Source organism: Phodopus roborovskii, unplaced genomic scaffold, assembly GCF_943737965.1.
Source record: "Phodopus roborovskii unplaced genomic scaffold, PHOROB, whole genome shotgun sequence".
Lineage (NCBI taxonomy): Eukaryota > Metazoa > Chordata > Mammalia > Rodentia > Cricetidae > Phodopus > Phodopus roborovskii.
Genome location: NW_026126013.1, coordinates 31008 through 50973, shown reverse-complemented (window position 1 = coordinate 50973; position 19966 = coordinate 31008). Strand labels below are relative to the sequence as shown.

The 19966-nt window shown below is 37.3% G+C and overlaps 1 protein-coding gene across 1 annotated transcript in view; it reads right to left on the bottom strand.

Moving 5' to 3' along the window:
- The window catches only part of Nrk (Nik related kinase), a 95000-nt gene extending 79039 nt beyond the window's left edge, over nucleotides 1-15961 (bottom strand). Inside the window, exons 1-2 of the mRNA XM_051179327.1 lie at nucleotides 15462-15961; nucleotides 8327-8392 (exon numbers count right to left, since the gene is read on the bottom strand). Of these exons, the coding sequence (XP_051035284.1) occupies nucleotides 8327-8392; nucleotides 15462-15518 (123 nt within the window). The 5' untranslated portion in view covers nucleotides 15519-15961. The remainder of the gene's footprint in view (nucleotides 1-8326; nucleotides 8393-15461) is intronic.
- Nucleotides 15962-19966: the final 4005 nt, after the last annotated feature.

The following is a 19966-nucleotide window of genomic DNA, read 5'->3' as shown; positions in this document are numbered from 1 at the left end:
CTTTTCGTTCCAATTGAAAATGCACTAAGCACCATGTCTATAATGTACCATGTTTGTTCCAAAGAGATTACGCAAGTAGTTAAAATAGATTTTCTGGATGCACCCTTTTAATATAATAATCTCTTTCTTAAGTGATAATTTTATAGATAAAATGGAAATATAAATATAGACAATAGAAAATGGACCAGGAAGTTTTCCCTTGATTTCCTTTTCCCCCTGACATGTGTACAGTCAAAACAACCAACCAACCAACCAAACAAACAAACAAAACCCTGAATCCCTGTGTAGCAGTTTTAAGGACTAATCATTAGATATCCACTCTAAGCCTTCTGGGTATTTTGTGACAAGGTGGGAAGAATTTGGCTGATTACAACTCTTGTAGAAGTTAACCACTAGAGACGCCTCAAACAGTAAGTTCGTTGAAACCTGCATTTGATGTCTGGTAGAATGATTTTATTCGTGTGTGTGTGTGTGTGTGTGTGTATGCATGTATGTATATGTATATGCACACCAAGAGAATGGGCTTTACTTTGCAATTTCTAAGTTACTACTTTTGTCAGTTTGTCCATTATCTTGTCCATCTTATACTTCCCAATGTGTGAATGGTCAAGGTACTCATACTACAGTGCTCTTATAAGATGTAAAGGAAATAATGAAAAGTAAGAGCCAGGGACAATGTGAACTAAGGCTATATGTGCTGTTTGGACCTTGAGGTCAAAATCTCTCAAAGTGGATATTAAAATCATATATTACAGTATTTTTCTCAAAGTCAAGGACTCTACACCTATGCTTTTTAAGCATGGTGGTGCTTTATTTTTTTTTCCTGGTTTTTGCTCTTCAGAGTTAATGATTTATACAAAATGTCACTGGCAGTGCTTAGAATATAATCAATCTTTTCTCCCCTCAGGGGACTCTGGAAAATCCAACCTTCTTTTCTTATTCATAAAGGGACTCTGCCTAAAAAGACAAACTTAAAAATGCTTTGTTATTTTGTAATACAAATGACGCATAAGCCACCACCATGATGCCATTATTTCTCCAATTTTAATAGCACAACAATTCACATCTCATTTTCCCCTTCTTTCTCATGCTTTGGTAGAGGAGCAATTTATTTAAACAGGGTAGATAGGCAGGAGAAAATAAAAGTGTGGCATAAAGACCTATGTGTATATTTTGGTTGTCCTTTATATTTTCCTTTAATTTTGCTAATAGGCTTCTCTGTAGGTTTTTACCATTACATTCTCTGAGCAAAATAAATTTCTAGCAGCTTCCACTTTTCTTTTTATACCCCTCAGAGTGTCATTATCACATACCAATTTCTAAACACAGATTTGGCACCACTCACAACAGTACCTTAGACATAGGTACACAATACAATAGACTGTTTAGAAGCGCAAAACCCAATTAGGACTTGTTCTTATTTTACTGCATTATTTCATTGTTACTTTACAAAGTGTCCATTTTATAAGATGTGGTGATGACCTCATAAGAAACTACTAAAAGCAAAGAAAAAAAGCCAAAGGAACTGAATTTGTTCTGTAACTGTGAACATGATTTATACACGTGCTTAAAACTTGCTCTTCCATATATTATATTGAATAAATCAATGGTATCTTAGAGGCAGAAATTCATACATGACTTAGTCTTCATTAATTATAGTACTATATAGTACTAATGGCTTCTTCCTTCTTCAAGTTTAGTTGAGACAAAGGAGTTTTGATTAAATAGTGAAAAAAGGCAAACCTAAAATTCACAGGCCTATATCCTTGCCCACAGTTTGAGAGATGCCATTGCTATAACAGAAAAACATCCTTTTCTCCATGGCCTTTATGAATCATTACTTTCCATTAATTTGGTCCTGACTCTCAATTTAGTTGGATTGTACTAGTCCTTTTAACCACTACATTACAAATATTCAATCTCTGTTCTCTTGGTAAAACTCTTGGAATCTCATAGATCAAAAGCTCTATTATACTTTCTACATCCAGTTAAAAAATAAAATAACATTCCTGTTTTCTCCTCTCTCTGCTTACTCTAATTAATCTCTTTTTATTTTTCTTCCTCATCAGTATCCCTTTGTCAAATGTGAGGTCTCACTTAAATAAACCAAGAAAACTTGTCTCTCAACAGGTTTCTGATTATCTTATCACAATCTATTCAATACAGTATAAGAGGCACAATATGTAATCAATAAGAATTTGGAAATTTATATCATGAACATTTTAAACATTCAAAACAATGCTTTCCTGTAACATCTCTAATGCTAGGTCAGTCTGATGTTACTTGAGGGAGAGACCAATCTTCATCTGAAGCATGTTATCAAAAAGGAGCAAGGCCACAGGAAGGTGGTAGAACCAAGGCACTGCTCTGGAGTTGTGATTTTACATCAGGGAGACACAATAGCTTGGTAGGCCTATGGCTTCAACTCAGCTTTAACTTCAGCGCCTGCTCCAGAGGCTTGCAATGTATGATAAAATACCCAGTGTTGTGTTCTCTGTGGGCACTCAAGTAATATTTGTTGGCTGACTTAATTGAGCTATATTTGCAAAATGGCAAGGATGTGAGGAAACTTTCCTACCTAAAAAGAAAGCATTCACAGTGCTAGACATTTGGTAGGCAAATAAACAGTATAATTTCAGCCTAAAAGGAAAAATATTCACTCTCCCATCCAATAGACCTAGTGGCTAGGCAACTCAAATGTCAGCACCATATTTCTGGAAATTAATTTTAAATATCATAAATTGCATGTCATCAACTTTGAAGACATTTCTTTCCTTCCTTTCTTTTCCCATTCATTGCACCAAATTCAAATACAGAACATGTAACTAATAAACCTCAATCTCACCTGGTTGGTAAGGTTTGCAAATAGAAGCAATGTGTCCAGCATGGCGTACAAAAAAATTAAATTTTAAGAGCCATGCATTTGACAGTGTTTTTAAACAAGATGTCCACAATTAGTGGTACATTTCCAGAGCAAAAACAAGTCAGAAATTTGCTCATGACTATAATGCCACACTATCATTTACCTGAATTAACCTTCTGACTACTGAGGGACAGATTTCTCCACTAAGGTCTCCTAAGGTTCAACATTCAAAATAATCTTCAATTTCAGAACCATCCATGTAAAATTTTTACTATGTTTCAGATGAATTTTTTTTTTGCTTGAAATGGTTGCCTCCAATAATTTAGCTCCTTTTATTGTCTTCATCATATCTAAATAGCAATGTAGGAGCAGGTTTCAGAAGTTCATGTTCAGTTGAGAGCTCATGAAACTCAAGGTCATTTTATTCATTCAGAAAATCCTATTGACTGTTTCCCTAATATTATATACCAATGCAACTTTGCATTCTTAGTATTCCTACTGCCAACTTTTACCAGTGCAATGGATAATAATTACTCAGCTAGTTATCAAGACTATCAAATGATGAACTAGAGGAGGAAACAAAAAATATGCTGAAGAATATTTTATTGGGTGAACTACAACATGGAACTACTCCAATGAATTGCTACTAGCCAATAATCAACTTCTAGTGTTTGAGAAGGTGAAAAGACTACAGGATTGCTGCCATTATATTGTTGATAGTTAAGACTTATTTACATTATGTGTGGTGTCAGGCACTATGTAAAGTGTTAGATCTCAAAGCTACAAGAAACCCGAGGCAATTATGTCTACATAATTTATGTTATTGTTGAATAAATATGCCCAGAAAATTCAAGTGCCATGCTTTGTTTAAGAAAGAAAGTCAGGTTGCTAGTTTCTACCCTTATTCCTTAAAAGGTCTTGTTCTCTTGCTTAATATTTCATAAGATTACTGAGGCACCTCTGTGCACATTGCTCCTTGAGAAATTTGAGTTTTATCCTGCATCGTTGAAGAATGAGTTGCAACCTATTTTTACCCTCTGGAAGGTTGGGGGTCATTACTTATGTACCATGGTGTACATATGGAGATTGGAGAACACCTTTGTAGATTTGATTTTCTCCTAACTTCATAAGGGCTCGGAGATTGAACTCAGGTCATCACACTTATTATGCTGCAACCCCTCTATCCAGTGAGTCATCTTACTAGCCCATAACCCTATGTCATCCCATGGCCAAATATTAACTATTTTTCCAATTGAAATTACTTATCAAAAGGCTATGGTACTAGTTGCTAAAGGTAAAGAAAAATGGCCATTTCTAAGCCCACTTGATGAAAGGGGAAAGAGCAGTACTTCTCTCTCTCTCTCCTAATATAAAGAATGAAAAAGAAATCCACTATGTCAAGTGAAGCTTGTATTGGCAGGATGAGGGATAAGGAGGGAAGATAGGTGTCTACTTAGAAGAAGGAAGGGAAAAGAGTTACAAGGTAGAATAGAGTGAAAGTCGGTCTTAATTTCTATGTGCAGAGACCTCAGCAGACAGCTGGAAACCTGCCAGAGAAGGAGGCCTTGGAAACAAGCTGGAAGACATTGCAGAGACTTTCACCAAAACAAACAACAGCAGGGGATGTGGCTGGCAGTCCCGAAAAAGCAAGGGACTATGTGAGTCACTCTCACATTAACTTTGAATGGTATCATATCTCTATTTTGTTGTATAGGCTACTTGTTTAACAGCTGCTACTGTCTAATATATAGTAGATATTTACATCTGTGTAAAATATAGACATATTTTTATCTCAACAATGTAACATTATAGTCAGAAAAGACAGTTGAGAAAAAAAACCTGGAGCAGAAAAATTATCCAATAACTTACTAATCTAATAGTTTTATTCAATATTTTTCAGCTGCATATTTAAGCTTAAGTATAATTAAGATATAAGTGTAATAATAAATATGTTATTTATTTAGAAGTATACTTCTGTTATTTTACTAAATACTGCTTTACAAAACAGTGTAATACCAAGTATAAGGTAAGTCCTTTCGATCATTTTTTTTATTATTTACAATGCTACTGAGTTTTTCTTTGTGGAAATAATAGCAACAGTAATGACAGTAATAGTCATTTTAATAGAAATCTACAATATGCCAAACATTCTATAAATACTGTTTCTAAGTTTCATCCCTGTTTGCAAGGTAAGCAGGATGAACTCTACATTATAGCCAAAGGAAATGTGTAATTGGGTTAAATGACTGATTCCCTGCCCTAGCTCTAAGCACTGAATTGGATCTGCCTGGTTCAGTGGAGCTATGCCCTCACAATATGCCAACTTTCTGCTCCAGGGAGTGTCTTTATTCTTCTAATTTGGAGTGTTTTATTATAAACTTTTAAAAGTAGAATTATTAGTGCAAAGAGTATAATCCACTTAAAATTGATGATCACTTACTCCATGTTATTTTCTATGAGGGCAATATAATGTATTTTTACAGAAAAAATTAATTTGAAATATAATAAAGAGGGGTAAAGTCACACGTGAGTGACAGAACAAAAATCATCATGTTGTAAACAGAACTTCAATCACCACTATGTCAAAACTGGATTCTGCTTAGAAAATATGACAGTGGAAAGTACTTTTAGCTCTGGATCTAAATGGGTTCAGATAAAATTCTTAGAAGCTGATGTGTCCTACCATACAGTGAATGACTGAATCATAAGTATTCATTTAAAAGATATTTACATAAACTTCTCAATTTGCATGAGAGTATAAAATCCAGAAATAAAACCACTCCTAACCTAACAGCAAGAAACCAAAAAAATCAAACAATCACACTTTTTGAATCTAGAGAGGAGTTCAAAGCCATCAACAAGCCTTAAGTCTGAAGAAAGGTATGAACTCATCTGTAGCTTCAGGGGAAACAGACATACATACAAGCAGACATGAAGAAATCATGGATTTTTAAAATGTGACTCACTAAGGACAACGCATGAATTTGCAAAAGTCTTGGGAAGTGAGAAACAGTATGTAATAACGAATCTCTCTGTGTGGGTTTATGGCACAGCCAAAATGAAGGAAGAGAAAACACTACTAGGACAGGGCAAGAGAAAGAGAGGACATCTCAGAACCACACACACACACACACACACACACACACACCACAAACACACACACACACACACACCACAAACACACACACACACACACACACTTACCAGAAACTATAGAAACCACATGGAAATGGAGTGACATGTTTATATTGCAGAAAGAAAATTTCAATCAAGCCCCTATGCCTGGAAATACCTTCCAGAAGTAAAAGAAACTCGTGCATTTCATTAGTAGAAGCCTCAAACTATAAGGAACATTATTCTGTCTTAAGGTCTTCATAGCAGATATAAAATTGGATTTTCATAAAGAAATGAAAATTCTAGAAATGGATAAACTAAACATTAATATAAAAGGCATTACTTTTATTTTTGTCTAAAGAAGTAGACCATTTAAGCCCCCCCAAAAAAACTGTAAGTATAGAGTAGTATATTTAATATAAATAAAACTTATAGCACAACTGAAGGCTTTTATTACATGTAAAAACAAAGTTTATAATAATCGTAATCATTGTATGTCATCTATTATACCATACAACTAAGTGTAAGAGCATTGCTTGATTTTCATTAACATAAAATCTATATTTAAATCTTAATTGTGGTGATAGCTATATGATTATAAATATTGGTTTAAACTCATGATTACCAATATTTGCTTAAACTCATGAGTAAATTCAGTTCATTATATACTAGACCCAGAGTTTTAAAAAAATAAATTTTCATGCATAACATACCTTTGTTCCTTTTTGACTGTTCTTCTGGTGAGGACATCAGAGCTCTGATGAATTTTAATTCTTACCTTATTTCCAACATTTGGTGATGGAGAAGGCTCTATGCTTCTTAGTCAGAAGAATTACAAATACATATATACACATACACAGCCATCTCAGGAATTGAAATATTTATAGAATATACATATTCTAAATGTATCTGTCATAAAAAGGTATTTTGCTATGCATTTATAAGGTGTTTTATCATTGTATTATGTGGCAAAACTTAGAATATTAGCAATATGAAATGAAACTGCATAAGTAATGTAAGACCAAAACCACTTGAAGAACAACAGGAAACGTTTGTCGTTTTTGTTGTCACTCTCTCTGTTCCCTGTACTCATTAAGCTGCTTTCTATACTTAGAGCCTGCCTACATTGCTCTTGCTACTGTGTGGAATGTGCTTTGGTAAAAAATTTTACAAAGCATCTCTCACTCCCATGTGGGCAGATAAATTAGAGAAGCCTCACTAGGAAGATGTTGCTCCAGACACATCCTTGTAGAGGGCATCCTTATCCGAATGGGAAAGAAGAAATTTCCTTTAGGTCTATATTGGGGCATTGCTACATGATTGATATAAATATGACCTGTGGTCAACTGGGCAGTAGGGTTAGCCTAGGGACAGTAACACTGGTTTCAAGGGAAAATCATTGGAAAAAAAAGTGCTTCCTTGTATATAACCATCTATTTTAAAACTTTATAAGAGGGAGAAAATATAAGCTTCCAATATTTTAGAGTACAAGAAGCAGGCTTGACTAAAGTGATAAGGCTACTTGCAAGCCCTTAATGCTATCCTAACCCCCCTGGAATGTCTGAATATCCACCTCAACAATACCTTATTTTTATCCTCCTGACATCAGTTTCTAATTTTTCAGGAAGTAGGTCAACATTGAACCTCCAATCTAAATGAATTTCCATGTTTTACACATCTATATTGCTATGAGTTTTCTAACAGTAAATTCATGACAATTAAAATTGTACGGCTGTGTATTTACTTGCATAACATATGTGGGTGTTTTTTAAAAAATCCTCTATACATATGCACACTAATGATATGTTTCAGTATTATTAGCCCCAGAAGAGTAGGAATGACACTAGTTCCATTCATTAGTTCGTCCCAAGAGGTTGTCATAGTTCCTAGGGCATACTTAGTTTCTAATATATAATTGTTAAATAAGTACAGCGTTTATTGAGAATTTTTTTAGCAAACTATCTACACTTTTGTCAACTCATGTGCACGAATATAGAAAATTAATGAATTTTGTCTATCAATAATAAAACATTCAATTTAAAGTTGAATATAGATGACTAAAATCTTTGTACATTCTATTTGACGTCCCCCTTTCAATCAAATAGTTTCATTTTTGCTACTAATTTTGCATTTTATGCTCATTGGTTCAACATTGTTTTTCCAATCCATTTTTGCATTAAAACAATAAATTTTAAAGTCTCAATGATATATATTTTAATTTTATTCACCTTTCAAATGTGTGCCCTATATTTTACCAATATTTTATTTACACTGTTGGGGGTTGACTCATAATTACTGTTGTTATTAGAAAATTAAACATGAATGAATAAATGACCTAGTTCCACTTACCAAATAGATTTTCCCATAAGTACCAAGACCAATGGTTTTATCTAGTGAGAATATTCCAGTTGGATCCTATGAAAAGCAGAACAAAAATTATCAGTTTTCTTGAAAAAAATTCCAATCTGCATTGTTCTTTTAGAATTCACAAAATAAAATGCACCCCCTAAAACATGTTGTTTGATGAACCCATTTCCCAATAAAATAGGTAGCAATGTCCTTAGATTGAGTATACCAATTTATTTTTTTAGAAAAATAAACACAAAGAAAGTATATAATCATACATTAAGCTGTATACGGGTAAGTGCAGTAATATTCTATTTATGACATATTAAAGCTTGCCTGAAAGGAAATTCTTACCTCTAAAAGGGCTGGGACGTTATATTTCTCAATGTTCCTGGAGAATAATACCTGATACTGACGCCTTGCTCCTGACTTCTACACCTCCCTAATGTTGGCATTAAAGGCATGTGATCCCAGGTGCTGAGATCACCTTTGTGTTTCTCTCTAGGACTGGATTAATCTTGTGTAGATCTATCTGGGTGGCCTTTGAGTCACAGAAATCTGTCTACTTCTTAATCCTGAGTTCTGGGATTAAAGGTGTGCACCACCACTTCCTAGCTGCTGGGATTAAAGGTGTATATCAACACTGCAGGATTTCTATAGTTTGAGGCTGACTTTGTTTTTCTGAATCCCCAGGCAAGCTTTAGTGAATCATAATTGTGAGTAAACTACACAGCTATAAGTAAGATAGAACTAAGTTAACACACTTGCTAAAGTATTCACTTATTATCCCTTTCTGAGTTCTAATGAGATAGATTAAAAAGTTTAACATTCATAAAGGAGGGTAGATATTGGACAAATCCTAATTAACTGATATATAAGACAGAAACACCTAGAACTACTGCTTCTGTATATGAATAATAAAGCACAAATCATGACATTAGGAACTTCTATCTAAAACCAGCAGATAGTGTTGGCTTTGTTTCTTACATGCACATTTATATAACCTGAGTGTCTTTTCATGGCACAAACTGATCAAAGAAAATATACTGATGGATACAGTCCTTAGTCGTTCATACTCATCATCAAGGATTGTGCTCTTACCTCGTAATGTGAGTATTATCTTCCTGTTCACCAAAAATATGGTTCTATAAAGTTTGTTTTTTTAATAAACACCAGAGAATTTTTTAACAATTTGTATGAACTGTGAGATGTCAATTTATACACCGAATGGTGAAGAAATTGGAAAATACTTAGAAATCCAGAAAGTATACAGAACTCAAATATTTAATGATGTTATAAATTAATTTTATCACTGTGAAAAATACAAGGTAAAAAAGTATAAACAGAAAGCTACTTAGTGTAAGGAACATACATGAAGAAAGTCATAGATTTCTTAAGATTAGTGTGATATTTATGTGATCTAGCAAAACTGCCATAGTTAAATGACAACTGTGGATTAATCTTAGTCAAAAGGACTGAGAGTCAGAAGAAGTGAGTTTTGGCTCCAGATGTTAATAACTAACTATACAACTCTGGGTGACATTTATTCTCTTGGGTTCCATTATCACATGTGGAAAATGAAGGTATTGTGTTCGGTGATTTCTGAGTTCTAATATTTTGCAGGAAAAAACATCTGATACTTTCATCCTAAAATCCAGATGTTTCCACAAAATTGACAAAAACATTAAGGCAGCAACCCAGAGTCCTACTTTCTTAAATCACTAATTAAATTAATACTAACACAATAAAGTCATGATTATAAGCAAGTAGATCAAGGCACATCTTCCAGCTGAAAATAAAAAAGAATCTTTAAATGACTGCTTTTAGTATTTGAAAAGCAAAGTATATTTAATATCTAGTATAAGCTTTTGCTTTGACTCACTGGGAGATGTATGGGGAAAAGGTAAACAACAAAAGAGTTACTAGGAACCAGGTTTTAGGGACTATTACTTTAGCACATTTCTTCCAAAGATATCATTGATAAGTTTATTTACACCATTAGCAATTCAAGAGAAACAACTGCTCACTTTATAAAATTGCATTTATCTATTCATTCATTTATTTAATCTGTAATGTCTGTGGGCACATTTATGCATGTCATGATGCACACACACATGGAGATCAGAGGACAACTTCTGGGAGTCTGTGTTTTCAGCTTGTGGGTTCCAGTGATTGAACTCCAGTCTTTAGACTTGGCCACAAGAACCTTTACCTGCTGAGCCATCTTGCTGGGCCAGGTTACTTTTTAAAAAAGACAAGTTATCTAAATCCTATTGGTAAGCTATTACTTTTGTTAAGTACTGTTGTGTTTAACATGATAAGATATCATGTTTTGGAACTCTCATATTGTCTGTTGATACATAGCTGGAAACTGAATCTTCAGGAATTTATCTTATTCTATTTCTGCCCTTCTACAACAAGAAGATCTTATAGTGCTGTTTTAAGTCAAGTATCTAATTACTCAAAAAAGAAAGTGAGGAACTATACTGTGCAAATCACAGAAATCTTCTTTTAGCTTCATTAACATTGTCAGAAATCTGTGTTTTCTAGTCATAAGTAATGAAACCATCTTAATTACCCTAATGCTCATTTTAAATTAAATAATAAATACTTAAATTTCAAGTTTTAAAAGCATATCAAATTTAGTATTCTTATATTTTAAGGCTATTCCTTTCATTCATTCCATTTGCTCTTGCTAACCCGTATCTCACCTCTAATCTGTTCTACAACTAAATGATTTACTAAAAGAGAGAACTGTGCTGATTTGTAAATCAATGCACAGTATTTATATCTCATTTTCCATTTTTAGTCAGCCATATATACTCTGGCCTATAAAATAAGAAATCAAAAAAAAAAAAAAAAAAGTCAAAAAGTCAATTTATTTCTGAGCCAGAAAAAATTTAAAACTATTTTCACATATTTCTATATATCCAAATTATCTCTTCTAAATTAAAATCCCTAATAGAGTCGCCCTTGAAAACTGGAATTTGAGAGTTGTTTCTTCTGAAGGAAGGCAGGAGAGGACTGAACACTCCAGTGGCTAATTTTCTTAACGGTGTGGAAGAGGGAAGCAAATGGACCACTAGAAGGCAGTGTTTCCTGGTCAAGGAAGACACATTTCCTAGCATGATCAATAAAAGTAAATGTGCCTATACAAGGGAGGGAAGAAATGCAATACATGGTCAACACAGGTACCAAGAAGTTTCAAATGTAGTTACATTCACTTAAAGTTTAAGGAGCATGTTCCACTGGTTACACAACAAAGGCAGTGAGTGTATAGAGAGATTTTCTTACATTATTTTTAATATTACAAACAGTAATTTTATGAGAACTTGTGGGGAGAGTTCCTAAAATGTTGGTTCTAACGAGATAAGTAGCAGAGTGAAACTCAGAGACAGTGGCAAGCTTCACAATAGAATCAGAGCTTAGGAAAGAAAGATCTATATAGATCTCTACTTCATAGTCTGTAGGTTGAACATATAGTTACTCCATGAGACTCATATAGAAATCCCGCTTAAAAATAAAAACAAAATTGTTATGAAATCAGAATTCCCTTGGATTCTTTTAAGATACCCAGATGACTTCTAATGCATGTACCCTGTCTTCGTACACTAACATATGGAAAAATGCTGTCCTAGAGATGGAGAACATGCCTCATAAAATAGATTGAATTGCAATGTCAAGCTGAGGCAGTATTCTACGTGTAATGGATGATATGCTGGATATTTCAAACCTTGTGCACTTGAAGGAAAAATTGCTTCCACAAAGCATCTAAGGGGCTTGGAAAAGTGGGAAGCTTCTCATGACCGAATGCAGAACTTGGGTTTTACCTTCTTAGTGAAGACTGGGAAAACTGAAAGTTATATTTAACTGAAAACCTAATATATTTCAAATATAGTGTTTGGATCATGTGCTATTTCAGATCACCTCTGCCACTACTGTTCTCAAAACTCTGTCTAATCCTGACCCCAATATAGATTAGGAGTATACATGGCAGTGTCAAATACCAAGCCCAAATCCGTAAGGAATGTCATTACCATACTGGGCAGAGAAGGCTTGGGGGACAATCGTAAAATACAAGCTAGATTTGGAGAGGAAGAAGGTTGAGTTATGCAGGTTTACCGGTCATACATACACATATAATACTTTATAAATTAACAAAAATGTAATATACAGTTATAATTATAAACACATACAACAATACAATTTTCTTCGCAAAGAAACGAAGCATTAGCCACAAATCTGTGCTTTTCTTCTCCTATAGGAAGTATATATTCAATTAAAAATCGTGAAAAGTTAGAGCAAGTCATTAAAAACTATTATTCTCTGGTGATCCATTTTTAATACGAGCACTTAGAAAATATAGACAGAAGAACCAAGAGCTCCAGACCAGTGTCAGCTACATAAATAACTGGAAGCCTGCCAGGTCTACATGAAAGCCTGTCTTAAAAACAAAGAGCAAATATGATTAAATTGGCACTATTCACTGATAATTGTAATGGTTTTCTTATCTATGACTCTGAGGCCCCTATGCAAGGAGCTTTATAATTGCATCAAAATAACATTTACAATTGTGAAATTTATTTAATTTCTCTCCTCTAATTTCACTACTGCTTAATGTTTTAGGTATAAATCTTATCTAATTAAAACACCACGTAAGTTTATATCACTCTTTTGTTGTTTTGTGCTATGAAAAGGGTCTTTCTGGAAGTTCAGGCTATGCTGCAACTCACTTTGCAGCCGGCACTAGTAAAACAAACAAACAAACAAACAAACAAAAACTATAGCTCAGTGACTAAAGAAAGAATGACTTTAAATCTGTAAACATTTATTGTAAAGAAAATATTGAAGAATATGATGCTGTTCCGCTATATTTCTTTTCTTTGAATTTGCATCTATTGAGAGGGGAGAATTACCCATGATTTGCTCAGATAGTACAGAAAATTACTTTAATATAAAATTCTGAAATATAATAATTTTCCTAAATTGCACCTCCCATGTTTTAAAATGAGAGAAAATCTCATTTGTACCATAAAATTACAAAAGAATCTCATCTTTTTCTCCTGTACCCACCGCCACCATCATCCAATCTTGAGAACACTAATGCTTAGTGAATTATAATATAAAGACTCCAGCCTTTTTGCTTATCTCATGGACTCTCATTAGATCTGTGTGTTCCAAAGACATGACCAGGTTAGTCAATCCAGGGAATTTGTCCCCAATGTTTGTGGTAATAGCACCTATACGTTTTTGTGTTTGTTATTCTTTGGGTTTGGAGATCCCTGTGCTATCAATTTCTATAAGGTTTTTTCCATTCCCCAATTTGGTCATTTTTAGATAGCAGTTTATTTCAGCTTGTTCATATGTGCTTACACACACACACTCACACATGCACACAGTCACTCACTCATGCACACACTCATGCACCCAGAATGCTGAGGTTAGCAAGACACACACACATACACACAGGCGCACACGCGCACACGTACACACACACACAGGCACGCACGCGCGAGCGCGTGCACGCGCATGCACACACACCCAGAATGCTGAGGTGAGCAGCACACACAGGCACACAGCCACGCACACACCCAGAATGCTGAAAAATGCTGAGGAGATGAGCAACACACACACACACACACACACACACACACACACACACACATGCACACATGCACACAGAATGCTGAGGAGGTGAGCAGCTCATTCACTGGCTTTACAGTATTATTTACAAACAAATCAATCGTAATCTGAAAAAGAAAATTCTGCTCAAAAGTCAATCCACCAATTAAGTCCTCCAAAATCCATATCATGTATACATCCTGGAAAAGAAATGGTTTCGGGTGTGTGTAGGATGAAAAAAAATGGTTTAATTTTGTTAACCTTTGGCTTGTTTTATGGAGTTGCAACAATAACAGCATTTCTAACAGTTGCCATTCAACAGTACGTTTTCTTAATGATTGATAAGTTTGCTAAAATATTGCCCATGTAGATCACTTCCCCTTACCACATACCATACCACGTACTGTAAAATTATAAAAGGAGGCCTAGGGCGTGTCCCCTTTTTAGGGACGCAGGTATCTGCTTTCTTTAGCAACCCATATCTTTAAATACCAAACATACACAAAATTAATTAAGGCAAGATGACTTTGAATAGTCCTATAACCTCACAGTTAATATTTAGCTTTTCTCAAGGCAAGGAGGCCAATGCCCTGAACCACACATGCTTGGCGATCATTCCAGAACAGCGCCTGCTTAGTTCTCCTTTGGAGAGTCCAGGGGCCCTTTGCATTCAAGAGACGGTGCAAGTGAAATGCCAGTCTAAAAAGGGAACTTGAAAAATGGATTTGGGTGGGATCCAGTATCAGCCAGAAACCAGATGCCAATGAAATAAACGGTGTTGTTACAGTAGTAAGTCTGCTCGCTGTTTATGATGACTTTAATAGTTCACCAATCAATTTCAACTGGACATGGAGCAAAAGGAGATCCTGCACATAACCACGAACAAAAAAAAAATTATATTTAGTTATCTAAGGAGCATAATAAATTGTTTCAAAACTTAAAAGGCATGTATAGAATTCAGTTTTTATCCAGGCGCCGTCGAGTTCTTTTCCCTCCAGCAATACCAAATCGAGAACATTTTCCTGGTGAGAATAAACTTTTAGAAACTGCTACCACAAAGTGAGATCAGTGTGACTCGATGCTTCAATTTCCTAGTGCTCCTTATTTTTAAGGGGTCACCCATAGGCAGAGATCTCTACTGGCAAAAGAAGCATGGAGGGGGGGAAGGGGAGGGGGAAGGTCGTAGCCACTTGTCCTCTCCATGGACTCTGCTATTACAGGTACCCAGGAGCAGCTAGACAAAGCGGGCTCTACTTAGAAAAGGCCCCACCCTGTAGGACCCACTACTTTCACCCCAACCTCACCGGCCCCTTTGCTTTTTGTGGCCTTCACCTTAGCAAGGAGCCCAGGGATACAGATTCCGTTCAGGAGCTTCCCTGGCCCATCGTGAGCCATGGCCCGTCGAAGTCCTGGCCTAGGCTGCCCAGGGTGTGGGCCCCCTCCCCCCCCCCAACGGACTCAGAGAGAAGCGCTCAAGGAGGGCGTTGGCCTAGGGTCCTTTTACTTCTGTACTTACCGGTAAGTGGCCCAGATCTGTCACCTCCTTGTCCCTCCAACTTCCAGGTCCTGCCATGACTTCGAGAAGAACCGAAGCAGGAGACCGAGTACAGCAGGAGCGCTGAGACTGAGTCTCTGAGATGAGGGAGGAAGAAGAGTTTAAGGGGGTCCCGGGGAGGGAGTAGGTCCCGGGAGGGAGGAGGGGATGGGAGAGAGGAAAGGGGACGTGGGTTTTGTGGCGTGGGAGAGGAGGGGAACGGAGTGGAAAAGAGCGAGCTGAAGAGAGGAGGAAGAGTGAAGCTGGAGTTTTCGAGAGGCGGGAAAGTAAGTCTGGCTAAGGGGAAGAGAAGAGCTCCGACGTCCGTCCGTCCGAGACGAAGAAACCAGAAGGGTGCTCCGCGGCGAGAGCGCTCAGCGGCTGGGACAGGGTGCGCCTTTCAGGGTGAGGAGGGGGGCGGCGCAAGGCGAAGGGGCCTGAGGAGCTCGAAGGGGATTGGTCGAGCGTCACGTCGCCAGGTGGGCAGCCGCGCAGCAGGGAGGCGAGCCAGGGGGCCCCGGGGCAGAGCGAGCCTCACTAACGGTCTTCGGGCCAGCCTCTAGCCGCTCGCACCCCGCCCCCGGGTCCTGGGCTGAGCCTGCCGCCCCCGCCCCCGCCCCCGCCGGCCACTGTTCCACAGGAAACTTTTGCTAGGCAGCTGCCAGCCCCGGAAAACCGGTCCCGCTCAGCGCCGCTCCCAGTCTGGGCCCCACAGCTCTGCCACAGTCCAAACAACCCGCACCGTCATCGCCCCCCAAAGAAACACTGTAACTTTCCTAGTGGTCTGGGTTCTCTTTCTCGTTCCCTGTAATTTAATTGCTCCGTCGCTCGGGGGAAAAAAAATCAGGAAAGAGAAGGAAGGGATTCTCCCGTCGGATTAGGGAATCAGACTTGGATATGCTCTAGTGTGAATGGAGGAGTGGAGTCTCTAGGTTGGCTCCAACTTGAATCTTCAGAGCTACTAGCAGCCCAGAAAAGACCAGAAAGTTCCTTAGATCCCCCTGGAGGCATCTGCTTCTCCTCTAGCCCAGGGGCTAACTGGCGCCTGGCGGAGGCTGCTCAGTCAAAAACACACCTGTGAACAGGTGTCTAGGTTAAGAGACACAGACCCACTGTCAGCAGTCCTGGCTGCTCTGGGTCCTAAATTTGCAGGCTTTGAGCTTGCAGTGAGACCAGAAAGTTTCTGCTTGCTTTCCAGCCTGAAGCGTCGGGGCCCGGTTTCATTCATTCACTCATTCATTGCAAAACTTTTAAGGGCTCGGAGCTGTGCGCCTCCGTTTCCCGGGGAAGCGCAAGGAGGCTGGCACTTGGTTCCTACGGGGCAAAATCCTACAGTGATTTATCCTTAAAATAAGTTGCCTCTTTAAGCATTTACAGAAAAGGGAACCAGTGCATAACACTAACCACATTCTAAGCTTTTGCACACTACAAAGAATACTTTAGAAAATGTCCTGAAACTGCTTACATTCCCTGGAGCTAGCTTACTGTGCTTTGAGTACCCGAACACCAAGTCACAGTGCTATTAGGGATCGTTTCCTGGTTCTTTTTTTTTTTTTTTTTTTTTTTTTTTTAAATTAACAAATTTTGTTAACTATCCTAAGGAGATTTATAAGAATAATTCCTCCCACCAGCCTCGAGTTTATCATTCTGACCCAGCTTCAGAAGTTTTGTAATTTTTCCTCTTTTATGCTAGTAGATTTTGTTTATTTTCTGTCTGTTTCAACGCTAGAGTTGGACTTCTTTACGATCCTTTATCTCGGAGCCTCGGTGAGCTTTGTAATGGCTACAGCTTGTCCAAGGAACCCAGTCTTGATACTTAAGAGATTCTCTGTTAACGGCTGTAGAATAAACCAACCAGCACCTCCTTCAGAATAACAAGCCTGGGTGTACTAAATTGAATCTTCTTCTTCCTTTTTAAATTGAATATTCTTAAACCAAATTTTATATACATACATATATATATATATATATATATATATATATAATCACAGAAATTACACTTTCAAAGAACTCAATACTTGACAACTTTGCCACACAAAATTCTATTCCTTTACAAACATTTTAAAATTTCCTGAATGGCCAGTAAAATGCTTCTGGGTTTTCCTAAGTGGAAGTTGGAATATGGGTATTTTATAACTTTAAAAAGGAAGATTTGTATTTGATAGGAAATTATAATTTTGTATCTATGTCTTGTTTTAAGAAATCAAGCCAGGGAAATCAAGAAATACAATTACAGGGAATCTGAAGATTATCCTAGGATGATCTTTCTTTGTTAAAGGGAAGACATATTCACAAACTGACATTTTTACCTCCAGTGTTTGCTGAATGTGGGGGGTGGGGAAATGCCTCCGTGGCCAACTGTTTCAGCCTAGGAAAGTAAATCCTGACCAAGCAAGAGAATCCAGATTAGATCTCTGTTTTCCAGTCGCATATTGGGAAACTGCAGGAGCCTTCCCTCTTGACTCTACAGGTCTGGTTAAAGTGTCTGGATGGACTCCTGTGGGTGGGGCAAGCAGAACTTAGATGTTTAACCAGAACTCCATAGAAAAATGTTTATTTGTTTATTTATTTATTTATTCTGGTTATGATTTTCAAGGAAAAAGGAGGCAAGGAGGAATGTGGACACTTTGACTTTTAAGATGACATTATGGGAATTTTTGAGAAGTACTTGAAGAAAGTCAACCTGACTGACTACTGCGTCAGCAGATACAGATAACACCCAAAGACTCAGCTCAAAGGACAGTCTTCAAAAACAGCACCTGTTTTCCAACTCCAGGGTTTCTTTTCCCCTCACCCCACAGTCCAGTTTCCCTATCCCTGTCCCACATGTTTCTCCACCCTCTCTCTCCTCCCCTCTCTCCCTCCTGACCTCAACAGCCATAAAAGTAATCCTACTTTGTCCAAGGTCCAGGAATTTGTCAGACTGTTTTTTACCCAGAAATGATCTCTCAGTCCACATTTGAGGTCCCATGTTTTTCCACACTCTCTTCCTCCAACCCATTGTGTTTTCTTAAAACCCTGGACTCTTTTAAACTTTTGGTTGTTGATATATTTTATAACTAAATTTTATTTAAATGTTTACCATATGCACCACACGCACCACACTAATAGCTTTACGTGTAATATCTCCTTAATTTTGCCAACATTTTTCTAGTTTATTCATTATTGTCTTCATTGTCTTGTTAAGCAAATTGAGGCAGAGAGTTAAGAAGTAGCTTGCTTAAAGCCTCACAGGTAGTAAACAATTAGATGATCCTGTCTTCCAACCCAGCTTTCTGACTCCAGTGACCACTTCTCAATTTCTGTGAAAGGGCTGGTGCATATTTTCAGACTGTATGAAGAGCAGCCAGATTCAAAAAAGCCCAAGGGTAAGTGAGATCAGATAACACTAGCTAGGCCCCTAACCTATCCAGTTCCCCCTTCACCCTTAAAGAAATATCCTGAGCTTTATAAAAAGAAATGGGACCTAGTCATTGCCTAAGCAAAGCCTATGAATCTCTGGGCAAACAGCTCCAGAAAGAGTATCTAATAGGGAAATGTCATGAATTTGAAGCTAAAGATCTGTCCAGAAAATTCACAAGCACCCTTCAGTGTTCTAAAAATCCCCATTAGAAGACATGCCATGGCTCCTTAGTCGAAATTCCAGCGTGGATCGGTGGAAGGTCATGAAGCTCCGCCCCTAGAAGAGAAACTATTAGCAGTTGTTTACTGCTGGAGGAGGATGAACCAGTTTTCTTCCTGGACATGGCCCCTGGCAAGTGGTCCCTGCTCCAGGGGAGAGCCTACACTCATACACACATGGCAGCACTAACTGGACTCAGTGAGTCATAAAGAAATGAGTATATGCAGTTGAGAGGGAGACATGCTAGGAAGGGTCTTGGAGGAATTGAAGAACAGAGTCCACATGATAAAGATACACTGTATACATGTATGAAATTCTCAAAGAATAAATAAAAATAGTTTTGAAATCCATTAACATTTCTCCCAGAGAGAGTTTTGGCTGAGAATGAACTGTATTCAGTACGGACTTGAAAGGAGACTGTGTTTGTGAGAAATCCTCCTTAGCAGATGTGTCACACTAAATGCAAAGGGACAGCTAACGTTAGCCACTTGAGAAAAACACTGTAAAATTCTGTAAATAAGGGGTTTGATCCCCCAGGTGTCCAGTGTGCCTCTTTGGTCTTGATAGCATCTCCTTTCTCACCAGTCAATGTGCCTTCTAGTAGAAAATCAGATTCCAAGTCAGTAATTCCATCTTTGTAAAAAATAACTTCATATTCATTTTTTCCCATAGACTTGGCTAATTAGTCTTGAAAGAATAACACTAAAAATGTAGGTATAGTTCATGAAAAGTAATGGTTTCAAAGGTTTCAGATCTCCCTAGAAACAGAAGCAAGATGATCAAAAACAAAACAAAACAAAAATATCAAAAAAGCAATGAAAAGATTTTCAATTGTTGTTCCTTTCCCTTCATTTATGCATTTACT